A 13,479-nucleotide genomic window follows, 5' to 3' on the forward strand; every position below is an offset into this window, starting at 1 on the left:
CAAAGTTCTTGCATCGACGGGAAGACAAACACCCTTCTCCATCTGTCACATCGGCTTTTCCGACAGGGCACCGTGCGACCTGGGGCTTGATGTCACCCAGGAGAAACTTCCCCACAGCTGGGCAATGCTGGCACGCCGCAGCACAGCCTTGGCTCTGGGACACAGGGCTGGCAGCAGCCGCGGCCCAGGCCCCGCATCCCGGCTCTGGGCAGAACACACACTTACCATTTTATTATTGATTTCGTGGAAGTGGATTTCACAGACTTTTTCCACCACATCTTCATTTTCAAAAGTAACGAAACCAAATCCTGTTCAACAGAGGAACAAAAAGGGGAGGGGGAAAGGAAAACGTTAGTGAGGTCAAACAGCTTTTCTTCTAACAAGGCATTATTTGCCATTTGGACTTTGGAATGCTTTCACAGGAACATGCTCATGTAAACACACCTGCCCTGCACAGTGCTGCTGCGGAACTCATTACAGCCTAATGGAGGGAAGAAGCATCACCTCGGAGGAAATTAATAGGGTTCTGTTACAGCTCTTCCATAGGATTTAATGGAGAATTAAAACCTCCTTATGGATTTTTTGATCCATCCAAAGAACTTAATGGATAGTTACACCCTGGTTACACGACGGCTCAGAAACTACAATCAGGCTATATTTTCTTTTACACCTTATAGGTTTTTAAGAGCAATCTCTACAAAACCCAATTATACATCTATGGAAGCATATTGATTTTATCTCCTGTTTAATTCCAAGGGACTTCTCCATTAGGGCTGACTCATTGCAGGACAAAAAACCCAACGAACCAAGAACCCAGGCAGACAGCAGCTGGTTGCTGCCCTCCCCTCACACCAAGCCAACGCTGACGACTTCAGCAAGGCACCGGGGCCGGCCAAGTCTGGAGGTGCTCATTTGTCCCCCTCTTCCTGAATGACTTCCTCTAATGCCTCATCAGGACATCCTGAGGCCTCTCAGGAGCCATCAGTCAGAGGGCTCTGATCTAACCGCTCCTCTCCTCCGCACTGCTGGTCAGAGGTGTGGGGATGGGGGCTGCGGTCGGGCTGCTGGATGCCTGCTGCCCACCTGCAGCCCAGCACTGTGTGCTCCGCTGGCTGCATGGCCCCGCAGGGACACATGGCACCTCACCCTGCACCCACAGCACCAGGACCTGGCAGCGCCTTTGGGGGAATCTACAGCACAGGTAGTGGCCAATGCTCCCCTCGCTCTCTGGATCTTCTTGGGCGGATGGAAAAAAAAGAACACTAGAAATGGTTCCAGCACTCCTCTGAGCTGCAGCACATCACCCAACAGCACACTGCACCCAAACGCAGCGTTCAGAGCAATGCTTTGCATGTCAGCACGTACAGCTTCAAGCGTGGTGCTTAACCCAGCTCCCCTCTTTGCCTTCCAAACTATTCCATTTAAATCCACCTGAAACAGACCTGTACTCACAACTGAATGCTTGTGGTTAACTGCATGGGTGCAGCACCCCGGAGTGCCCTGCACAGCGCTGGGACTGTCACCACCACCACCACCTCCTCCTCATTAGTAACTCATTAGTGAGTGCTGCAGCTGAGGATTTCTCACTGGGCTCCTGTCAGGTCTTGCTGCCAGGCTGGAGCCAGGAAGGGGAATTTAGAGGAGATTAGCATTAATATACAGCATGACAGCCCGCTGCAGGCAGGACACGTTGTGACCAGGAAACAAGTTTCCCCTTCTCATCGCACTCCGTACGGCTTAAACACGGCTTTACCCAGAAATTACTCCTCTGATTAAACCAGAAAAGCAGAGACCTGCTCAGCTTTCTGTGTTTACAGGCTTTATAACAAGAATAAAATATCAATCCACAAATGTCAACGCTCATTCAGGTTTTTAAAGATCCAGGCCAATCCTGCAAATGCAGGCAAAAGAAGAGACACGAGTGGGTCCATAGGAAAACCCAGCACCAGCTTTGCCTCATTCCTCCCCGGGGGAGCACAGCAGAAGAGCAGTGCTCAGCGCTGGGGGCTGTGCTGCCTCTGCTCTCACGGCCTGTCCACAGCATCCAACTGCTCCTTAAACAACCCCAGGAGATCGCTTCCCTGCAGCTAAAAAATTCCTAAAACAACCCCATAATGGGTCCTTCTTTGTTTCACTTATAAAATATTGGATTGCGACTTTCAATAATTGCACACATAAAAAAACATTACTGTATGCATGCCTTATTAGTTAGCGTAATGAATACGCGCTCATTTCTGAATTACCAAAGCTCTGAGAAACCTTCCTGGACGAAACAGACAATTACTTCTTATGAGAGGTACTGAGAGTCAACAAAAAACGCTCCTTGGAAAGTGCATGAAAAAGATTAACACAAAACAAAGGCGGCTGTTTGAAACGGTGACAGAAATAGGATTCCGGTTGTCAAGGAGCACACGTTTTAAAATGAAATTATATGGCATCCTTCTGAATGAAGCTATTATTGGAAGCTAACAAGCTCTATTTAAGAGATAAGCATTTAACAGAGTCAAACGGTTTGCGTTTTTTTTTTATTATTCAAATGAATAAAACTGAATATTCATTTGAATAATCTTTTCTGGAGAAGAAAAGACAATGAAGAGGGAGAAAATAAAACAAGAGGCCAACAGAGTCCGAGTGAGCAGCCCTGCAGGAAGCGAGATGGCAGCCCGGCCCGCAGGCAAACCGGTGGGGGTGCAGCCCATAGGCACTGCTGGCAGCCGGGCAGCGCTGTGCGACCCGGCATCCTCACGGGGAAACACATCCAAGGGAACGGCCCAGGGGAAGGTACGCCTGGGGAAATGCATTGCCTCCTCGTGCACACACACCAGCCTCCCTGGAAACACCCCCGATACGCCCAAAATCACCGCCCAGACACTCAGTGCCCAGCACATCCCCAGCACACCATATGCCCTCACCCACAGAGCCCCCGGCCCAGGGCACTGCCAGTTCTGCACTCCAGAGGTGAGGGGAACGCTGCTCTGAGAAACCAAATAAAACCACGAAAGGATTAAAACAACTTAAATCAGTGGGCGCCACAAATCACATGGAGAAGCTGTGCTGAAGATACCAAATGTCAGCGCTCCTGTGTTCTGCACTTTGTTTTTTTCACACTTGAATCAACTATATTTCACACCTTTGTCGTCACTTGAGAAGTTTTCTGTCAACCTCAGTAAAATATAGCTGAGATGACGACACCATCGCTATGAAATATATCTGCTTTCGCTTGCAAGTTGGCAGCTGCTTTCCTCAACCAGGGTGCTGCGTGCACAGCAGTGCATTACAGCTGCATTTAGGTGCACCCAGAACATCACTCAGCAGCAGTTGTGTGGAGGCTTACACATGGAAGGCCCTGCTCTTTCAAACCTGCACCAACAAAGCTAGTGTTCGTGTTGGCTGCAGAGGCCACTGATCACACTGACCCCTGCAGTGTGCCCTGTCCCATACTGGGGGTACCTCCACCTCCCAGCAGTCAGTCCAGCCCAGCATCTGCACTGTCACCAACTGCTGGCCCAGCATCTTCCCAAAGGCAAAGGACACCTCTGCTTTCCAGCCACAGAGAGGAGCTCTGGGGGTGGAAGCAGAGCAGTGAGCACCAGAGGAGACTGCTTTGATCCCTGGCTGTCCCAAGGCCACCCCGTGACATGGAGGTGATCATCTCCTTTCACCCACGTTGGTCTGCATTGTCTACTTGGACCACCTCCTACAGCATGCTGAAGTATGAGATAGTTCCTTAGAAGGTCTCTGGGAAATAAGTATGCACCAGGGCTCTTTTCTGCCTGCACAACAATCCACAAGACCAAGGGAGAGAAGGGAAGATATACACAGCCCGCACCACACCAACAACTGCTCAATCTCACTCCTGCTGCCAGGCAAGAACACCTGATGGACATCCACACAGCACAGGGCAGCACAGCTCCATCCATCCCAGCCTGGCAGTGCAGTGCAGCCCGGGCTCACAGTGCTGTGCTGAGGGACGCAAATCCACGACAGCCCCCAACCACCACAGCACTGGAATGAGGGAACATCAGCTCAAGTTGCGTTCCCTCTTTGCATTTCATCTTGGTACCCAGTGATCCCATCTGTATTTGTTTTATGCCTCTCTTTCTCTCCCCATATTTAAGTTACTTAAGCAGTGGAGCACAGCAACGTCCAGTCCTGCCATGGCATTATTTACGCACCTGCTTTCTTGTTTATACCAACAGTTTTGGCAGCCAGACCTGTAAACCGTAATAAAATGCATTTTGAAAAGCTAAAAAAAAAAAAAAAAGGAATGTGACCAGACAAGCCAGGCATAATAATATTAAGGCCCGTGTCAATTAATTTTTCCTCCTCTTGATAAACGAGCCCCATTCCATCCATTAATAATGAGGGAAGAAACAAGAAAAGTTGACACTGGTTTAATTTATTTGCTCAACTTGCCTGGTCATATTTCTCCCTGTTGTAAAGCTTTCTGGTGCTGCTGGGAATTGCAAGTGGCTCCCACACAGTCGATGCATAGATTGGTGTGAATCAATACAGTTCTGCTTTATTCACACATCCCTCGTAATCAGAAGGGAAGAAGTTCCTTAGTAAGTGATCTCACACCCGCCAGCCCACCTGCAGCAGTGACAGGGCTGTGAGGGACGGAGGGACCGACGCAGCAGGTTGGGGCACCTCCACTGCTCAGACGGAGAACCAGGACAGTCTGGGTCTAACCAGTGCTGCGTGAGGTCCCTGGGAACAGGGAGTCGATGGGACAGCCGCTGCTTTGCTCAGAGCAGAGCCCTGCAGGACCCGCACAGCTCAGCCCGGTGCCCCTCCCCGCACTGTCTGCACAAAGCACGGGGCCCCCCCAGCACTTCAGGTCCCACGCTGCTTCTCCCCCACTTTCCAGTTCCTTCTGTGACGTCTCCATCTGACAACCACAACTTGGCTCGTTACAGCTCAGAGTTGTTTGAGACAAAAGCTGTCAATTCTCATTTGTTATTCCTTATTATTCCTTGTTATTCCCATTTCCTGAGCGGCATGCACAGAAAGGAGATGTTCCTGTCTGCTGGGGAAGTAACTCCCAGGCCTGCAGGCTATGCCCTTCGGCTGGCACACACCTCACCTCCACGTTGGGGCTCAGAGCAGCGATGAGAAACTGCTTTACAGCACTGCCTGCACACGGGGATGGCACAAGGTGCTGCTGTTCAGTGCCAGCACAGCAGGAGCACAGGGCAGCACGCAGCAGGAAAATGGGCACCAGAGCCCTTTGCTCCAGGCAGCTGCGGTACTCAGGTCCCTCACTGTCCTCCCATGGCTGTCAGGCATCCCAAAGGAGCATCATTCCAAACAATACAGAGCCAAAGGAAAAAGAAGCGGCATGGAGAACGAGAAGGCAGAGCAGCACACAGTGGTGCTGCAATGGGCAGAAATCACCGCACCGCTCTCTGGGAGCGATGGCCCCACAGGGGACACCGAGGGCACATCCATCACTGCAGGGACCTGCTGTGACCCCACCAGGCTGCAGGGCTGGGACACCCCGCTCCCCCCAGCCATGTGCCACGGCCCCGCCAACGCCGGCAGCACCTCACCCGCTCTAATACATTTTTCATAACAACAAGTCTTCATTAAAATTTTATTCTATTAACATTCTGAAATCAAACCAAAGCACTGAGTACATAATGACTTAAACGCACACTACACTGCAACTTACTAAATGCCAGCTTTATCATACTGTTAATTAACAGAAGCCATTAATGCATTCACAGATCATTTAGACGCATTAAAGTTGACCTAAGAAAAACTGCACGTATGTGTGATACACTTGTATCTGTATTGTGGCTGAGTTTCCCACACGGGATGGCACCCAGGTGCCACACGGGGTGAGGATGAGGAGAGCAGCAGGAGGGCGATGCCAGCAGGCTGCCCCATGGGTGCCGCCCCACATCCTGCAGCCCGTGGGCCTCATGCACTCTCTGCCTGTCAATTCTCCCACAGTTTATTACCAAATTTCTAAAATATTACATTTTTTATTATATCCAAACTCACTTTATTGCATTTGACAATACAGATAATCACATACCATATGCTCTAATGTTTTGAAACCAATGCATGTTGACAGCAGTTTTTATTTGTGATGCATAATTCTATCCGGGGCTAACAAAGGCGACGCAGCGCCGAGCCCGGCACAAATGTTCTGTCATTGGGGGAATCTTTTCTTTTTTTCTTTCCCATTTCCTTTTCTTCATTTTAACAGCAGATTTACAACACCAGGAGGAAAGTTGTTTTGTTTTTAGTTGAGTAGGAAATTGGCTGAAAAGATGGGCTTATCAAAGAAACGTCCTCAAAATATTAATAACTGGTGGGGGTTGGTGATGATAATTACTTGCATTTGAAGCTTGCTGCTAATGGAGTTAGGGAAATATGACAGCTCATCCCTGAGCACGGGGTGGGCTGTGGTGCCCTCACTCCTGCACAAGCTCCGCTCCATCAGCTCCACCTGGGCTTGGCCAAAGGGCACAGGCAACGGGACTCACCAGGCTGGCAGCCTGCAGGGTCCTCATCTATGGGCAGGATGCAACAGTTGCCCTCAGACACTCTTTATCACAACACAAAAGCCTCTCCATTTAAAGCAGCTCTGCTGCTGAGATGGGAAGCAGCCACGTGTGCACACATTGGGCGTTCCTGTGTTGGTCTGCAAGGGATGCAGAGCCACTGCCACCCAGCATCATCCAGCTGGGCAGATACAGCACCCCACAGCGTGCAGCCATTCCAAGAGAGTAACATGGCAATATCATACCTGATTAACTCCTTTCAATGGAAAAAGACCTAAAATCCCTTCAAAATAGCAAGAACCAGGGGAAGAGCTGAAATGCAGCCGCGTGGTGTGGAGGAGCTGCCACTGTGCTCAGTGCAGCAGCAGCTCCCACTGCCTCCCAGTCCCTCATCTCTGCAGTGCCTGTGAGCCACAATTTGTATCTTATATGGAAGAAAGAGTCTGTGCTGAACCCATGGCCTGGTGGCTCAGCTTGGTGCCACGTGCTCGGGAGGACAACCCGTCCGAATGGCTCTTTCATGCCTCTCCTGACTCACACAGCTCCATCACAAGTGCTGGGATGAGAAGAAATACTGTTTCTGATGTACTCTGAAAGGGAACGATGGGGACACAAAGCACACCTAACAAGCAGCAGTGAGCTCTTACAGCCTTCCTATGACAATCACAGCTGGGCTCAGGCACAGCCCAGCACGGCACAGCAGCATGCTGCCCCCACAGCTGATGATGAGCACCTCCTGACACCCGTGTTTCCATCTGCGCTCACACCTCCACAGCCCCATTCCTACCATTCCTTCCTCCCCATCCTTGAACCAACACTCAGGAACACCACGAGCAGAGATGAGGCGACATGCCGGGAAGTCGCCCAGATCAGGGATGCACAGAGCACGTGCCTGGTGCCCTGCAGTGCTGGGAAAGCAGCCTGGGCAGAGCCCAGCTCCCACCACCAGCTTCAGCCTGAGAGATGGCAACGCTGCTCAAACCAAACAGGATGCTATGTCTAAATTAAGCTGTAATGACCTGCTCTGAGGTCTTTATTAGTCAGGTAATGATCATTTAAGAGGAGGTTACAATCTTGAGCCAAGGGCACCTAATACCATTACTGAACTTGTTAAAACCTGCCAAGCAAGTCATTATTTCTAACATTATTTCTTTTTCTCTTAACACAGCTTTCTACCTTTCTCCTTGCGCTGCTTGGCCGTAAATCCCAGGCAGCACCTCAGCTGCTGTCCCCAAGGATGGGAGCAAAGGCTGTGCGTGCTTTCACACCAGCTCAGCTGCTCTTCAGTAGGGATTTAATCCTTTACTCAAAGCAGCAATTCTGCATTCTGATCCAACAAGGAGTACTTCTGGCCACCACCTCTTTCTCCTCATACTGTTATGTTCTCCTGGAAAACAGCCATTCATCCCCTATATCTTCCTCCTCACCCACCCTGCAGTCCTACAGATGCTCACATAAGGAAAAAACAGAGCAGAGCGAGCACTGAGCTGCACAACCCTAAAAGCATGGTGGTGGAGGAGCCCACAGGAGCAGCCCTGAGCCCAGCAGCAGCACAGCCCAGGGACAGCAATGGGCAGAGATGGGTGCCCACACAGCACTGTGGCTCTCACAGCCCCGGGAGGTGCAGCAGACACAGCACACCCCAACCAGGAGGGAGCAAAGGCAGCTGCATCTCCGGGTAACCCAGCACGGACAGTATTATGAATGACACGAGCAAGCTGCCAGCTCAGGAACTCATTACTGTCAAGGTACAACATGGCTGCCTGCCAGGCCCCCAGCTTTCACACTCGCTATGCCAGAACATCCACACACAATTTAATTGCATTATAATTTCAAAAGTGCTTTTCAAACTGGAAAAAGGCATTCACTGATTAACCAGCGAAGAGCAAAATTGTTTATGAAATTGAATACAAAAAGCTACAGAAATGTAATTGGGTCGTTCTAGCACCTAATTTTCAAGCCATTTTCCCACTTATTTAATCACGAGATACAAAAGGAACTAGTGAATTGACTTCATACTAATTAGATTACTCCCCGCGATACTCCAGGCCCATATTCCAACTGGTTGATAGCGCTGTTTTAAAATGAAACAAAAAAAATGCAGCAACAGCTTGTCAGAGCCATAACGCATTTGTTTCCCATCAACCTCATCGTACAGGAGGGCCAGAACACCCAGGCCAAATTCCCACCACAGCCACCCAGAAACCACCAGCTTCCCTGTAAAGGAATGAGAAATCAGTGCCAGACCTCTACAGCCGCTCCCCTGCGGTGCCACCAAGGGCCGTGGGGCTGCCCTGTGTTGCAGCAGCAGCAAGGTGAGAAGCTGCCTTCACGCTGCCCGAGATCCACCCCATACCCAACACAATCTGCTCTGGGCTTCTCCCTCTCATTTTAAGTTTTATTAGGTACAAGGTAATTGATTATATAATCAAACAGAAAAGGTACATTATCAAGATATTGTAGCACTTCAGAGGGCATTTCATCAGCATATCTGGGGCTGTGCCAAAATGAATTAACTTGCATTACGTTTCAAGTACATATTATTGGCTGTATTTGTCTGTGAGTTTAAGCACGCACTTGCTCTTACAAAAGAAATCTGAAATCTTTCAATTATAGATTTTTTTTTTTAAAAGTGTGATTTTTGAGAGCTGTTTCTTCTGCAATAAGGAAAGCAGAACACCTCACTCCATTCGAGGAAGTCACTGGGATTGACCACAGGGTGAGAAGTTTTTAGTGTTTATTGACACCCACTGGTGACAGCCAGCTCTATCACCAAAGCAGCACACAGCTCTGCAGGTGGACCCAAAGCAGTGCAGGATGGGGGACACAGCACAGCAGCACAGCATCACTGCCCCTGGAGCAGCACCACCAGGCTCAGCCCTGCCCTGCTCACAGCCCACCTCCAGCATGCCAGCCTGACAGCGTGCCCAGCAGCACCCACAGGCAGGTTGCTGATCTGTGTGCACTCTAAGCTGCTCCCACACCAACAGGGATGGAGCCTCATGCTGCCCTGCTGCCTGCACATCAGTACACAAAAACAGAATCAGGCAGGGAACAACAGAAACTATTTCAGGAATTGAGACAAATGCTGAAGAGGGTCAAGGGAAATACCAGCAGAAATGAGAAGCTTAGCCTCGGGTTAAAGCAATACCTCTGAGCAGTGCAGTATGACCCCTCGGGCTATAGCTCCAGGCAACACATAACATTCTTGGACAGCATTAAACCCTCAGCCCAGGCCCCATCCCTCTGCTCGTGCACTGTGTTGGTTTTTTGCCTGAGCAAAGAATGCATGCTACTGTGAGAAAGTGCCTGGCTATGACAGATGCTCTGAATACATGCACCATTTGTTCCTCTGGATACACATGTAAAGAGCAAGCTCTCTGCTGAGCTATTCCTGGAAGCCCAGCCCAGTGCTGCTCAGCCAGGCAGGGGCACAGCACAGCCAGTAGCACTGCAGCCTCTGTGTGGGGGTGGACCCAGCAGCCCTGTGCCACCATCCAAGCAGAAGGAATGGGGGGAAATCCCTCTTGTTCATAAGCTCAAAGGCTGTGCTTTTTTGCTCAGGACTGCAGGCAAAGAGAGATAACATCAATTCCTTCCCGACGTAAATGCTCATCAGAGCAAACAGGTTCAGGTTGAGAACGCACTTCAAGTAAATGATGAATAACATTAAGATAATCACTTTCTTACATATATATTTAGAACTCCTATACATGGGAAAACGCCCTCATCAAAGACATTAACATCAGTCAGGAATACAGGCCAGCTTCCCCTTGACAACGAGGACCACCCGTGGATGTGGTTGATGAGGACCTGCCCCAATGGCAGCACCGAAGCACATGGCACAGCACTGCCCAGCAGTGGCTGTCATTGCACCAAAGGCACCGGCACCTCCATGGGCAGCGATGTGCTGGGAGCTGTGCGCACAAGCAAACGTGATTCTGAGTGGGCCTGTGGGGGCTTTGGAGTATTTCCATTCCAATGCTCAACTGCTTATTCCTGCGAGCACAGGCTGCCCTGTTTGTGCCTTCTCTTCTCCCCCAGCTACATCTGTATTTAAAGACGACTGTTCTGAAAGACTCAAGGCCAGTTTGCAGGGCCTTCACTGCAACGGCACCATGCTTCTTGAGGTGCTGTATGTACCCCTCACCCACTGCACACAGGCTCTTTCCCAGCCAGATGGAACCTGCTGCGGGAACACAGGTGAGAAGAGGAAGGCAGGGAGCAACAGACTGCAACAAGCACCTTGTCTGGAGAACAAAGGCCATGCAACAAAGTGCTCCAGAAGAATGGACAAATAAATACAAACATTACATAGCATGGGCACTCCTAGAATGAGCTCCCTGAGGCTTAAAGATCTCTTCTGCCAATTGAAACAGCCTGAGCAGAACTTGTCTCTGAAAACAGAGCTGTTACAGTGACAGCTCTGGGGAGCCAGGAGAGGTCAGATCACACTGGGCAAAGGCTGACAAACACTGGTAAGGCGTAACATACACACACTTTTCATCATAGAATCATCACCAAGGTTGGAAAAGACCACCAAGATCACCAAGTCCAACCATCAACCCATCCCACCGCACCCACTAAAACATGGCCCTAACAAGCATACGTCCCTAACACACCAGACATACGTGCCCTGCCATCTGTTCACATGTGAAATTCAAAGCCAGCCGCTAAACACTCAGAAAACAGAAGCTCACACTCAGCACCACTGCACTGAATGCTCTGCCCACCTCCTGTCATCTCAGTTCCCATCTCCACACAGACAGGATTCTCCCCATAGGGCAGTGAGCTGCGGGCACAGCAGGCACAGTCACTGTGAGCAGCACCACGTGCATCCCACAGCCGTGACCCGACACACACCCAGAACCATCACCTCTGCCCAACCCCATGTGTGCTATTAAACCAGGGCCACGTTCTGCTTTTTCAGCGCTCTGCCCTGCAGGAGGAGCACACAATGCTTCAGCCTTGCTGGGGAAGAGGAGCTCATCTATTTGCTGGAATCATTTGTTGGTATTACCAGTCTCCTCTTGAAGTGACCGCAGTAAACCTAACATATCTCAATCATTTTTTCCACTGTGGGAAGCCAGGCATAAGGAAAGCCAAGAGAGTATTTTGGGAGCATGGCTGGAGAGATGCTGTTGTTCTTTGTTGCATCAATAAAAGCAGTTTTGCTGTTTGATAGTATAAAGTGCTTGAAAACTGGATGCAACAAAGGAGCAGAATCACCTGGGAAAGGAAACTTTTAATAGGTACCACACAGCAGCTTTATGACACGGATCTGCTGGTAACACAAAAACACGGCTCCGAGATGGGCACAGCACAGGCACAGCATCCAGGTCCCCCTGCTAATCACATTCAAAATTTCAGTATGCTTTCTAATGCTCCCCAGATACGATAGGAAGCCTTGCTTCCCTGGCAGCTGCTTTTCAAGAGCACACACTGACAGGGAAAGCAGAGAGAGGCGCTCCCTGCAGAGTGCTGTGCCTGGGGTACCCGTGCCTACCCCATCCTCTGCTGCACCATCTCTGATCTCCCCCAGCCCAGACCCCCAGCTGCCACCCACATCCACACCCAGCCAACAGCCTCTGCTCACGCCTGCAGCAGCACACAGCACTGCCAGCAGCCCCAGCCCAGCAGATGGAGCAGGCACAGTCACGGAGACACGGCCTGGTCCTGCCATGCAGGCAGCAAGGTTCAGGTGAGAACACTTTGCTTCCCGGCCTTCAAGCTGGACAAAGAGATTGCCTTGGAGAAAAGGTGACCTTTTCCTATCGTGTCTGCAGGCACTCAAGAACAAAGCTGTGGCAGATATCACTGTGACTTCTGGGCAATTCAGAGCGGTGATCCGACTGCTGCTGGGAAAGTTGGGGCCCTGGATCAGAGCTCGGGGTTTCTTGTAGACATTACCCTGCCTCAATCTTCAGCCTTTGGGTTTAAGCCCAGCCCTTGCAGGAGCAATCAACCCCACAGATAGAAGAAGTGAAGGCAACGATCCTTCATATTGTTTTTGAGAAAAATGTTATCACTGACAGTTGCAAAAACAGAATCATTTGCTATAGTGTGTAAAAGCAGCCCTGTCTGCAGAGAGCTGTAATGAGCTGTGGTCATCACATGCTGAGTTTTCAAGCAGTTGCTGGGGCTCACCTTAGGTACAAATCAAATTATGGTCACCAGATGAAATTACCAAGGGTAAAGCACACTGTTCCCCCCCAGCTTCTCTGCACATGATCTTTTGCTCCGGGATTTCCTCCATCAGTACACGGCTCCTCATCATACACACCGTCTGGCAGCAGGGGAACACAGAGCTGGCAGCCCCAAATTTCTCCTACACTAACCTACATCACTGGTCCAACTTGAAGGATAACGAGCAAACCTCTGGGGCACAGCACACACAAAAGCTGCCTGTCTTACTAACAAGGTAGGGATGGCCATTCCCAGAGGACATTGGGTGGCACTGGAGAGGTGTGGGGATGTCAAGCCTGTCCCCATCCACATGGGAAGTGGAGGGTCGAACAACATGGGGACAGAGCTGCCAGGCCCACATCTCCCCCTCCATGACCTTGGGCAAAATCCCACTCTATAGGACCTACATCTTCTGATGCAGAAAGGGAGAGCTGCTGTTTGTAAAGCAATCGGGATGAAAGTCCCTACAGTACATACTGAGAAAGAAAAAAAAAACAAACCAAGAAAAGCCTTGCAGCTCTGCGAGGCACAGCACAAAAGCCTTATTGCCAGTCAATGGGAACAGACTATTTATAGCTGAGGATCATTAACTGTATTAAAAAAAGTTTGATGTTCTCTAACAATCTATGTCATTTTAAAGCGCTGGCCTTCCCCTGACGGCCGGCTGATAACTGGAGCGGCAGTGCTGAATAGAGGTAATTATACGCTAGTTCAATAGGCTGAGCCCGCAACTGCGCGGAGCCTCCTCTGAATGCAAGCATGTCCTTTCCCCAGGGCT

At 50.2% G+C, this 13,479-nt stretch overlaps 1 protein-coding gene across 16 annotated transcripts in view; it reads right to left on the bottom strand.

The window, feature by feature from the left end:
- Positions 1 to 13,479, bottom strand: part of MSI2 (musashi RNA binding protein 2) — a 185,744-nt gene that overhangs the window by 44,433 nt on the left and 127,832 nt on the right. For all 16 annotated transcript variants that reach the window (XM_090122352.1, XM_090122351.1, XM_031591450.2 and 13 more), the window contains one exon: positions 226 to 308. In XM_090122352.1, the coding sequence (XP_089978478.1) occupies positions 226 to 308 (83 nt within the window). The remainder of the gene's footprint in view (positions 1 to 225; positions 309 to 13,479) is intronic.

Source organism: Phasianus colchicus, chromosome 21 (genome assembly GCF_987193195.1).
Source record: "Phasianus colchicus chromosome 21, bPhaCol1.hap1.1, whole genome shotgun sequence".
NCBI lineage: Eukaryota > Metazoa > Chordata > Aves > Galliformes > Phasianidae > Phasianus > Phasianus colchicus.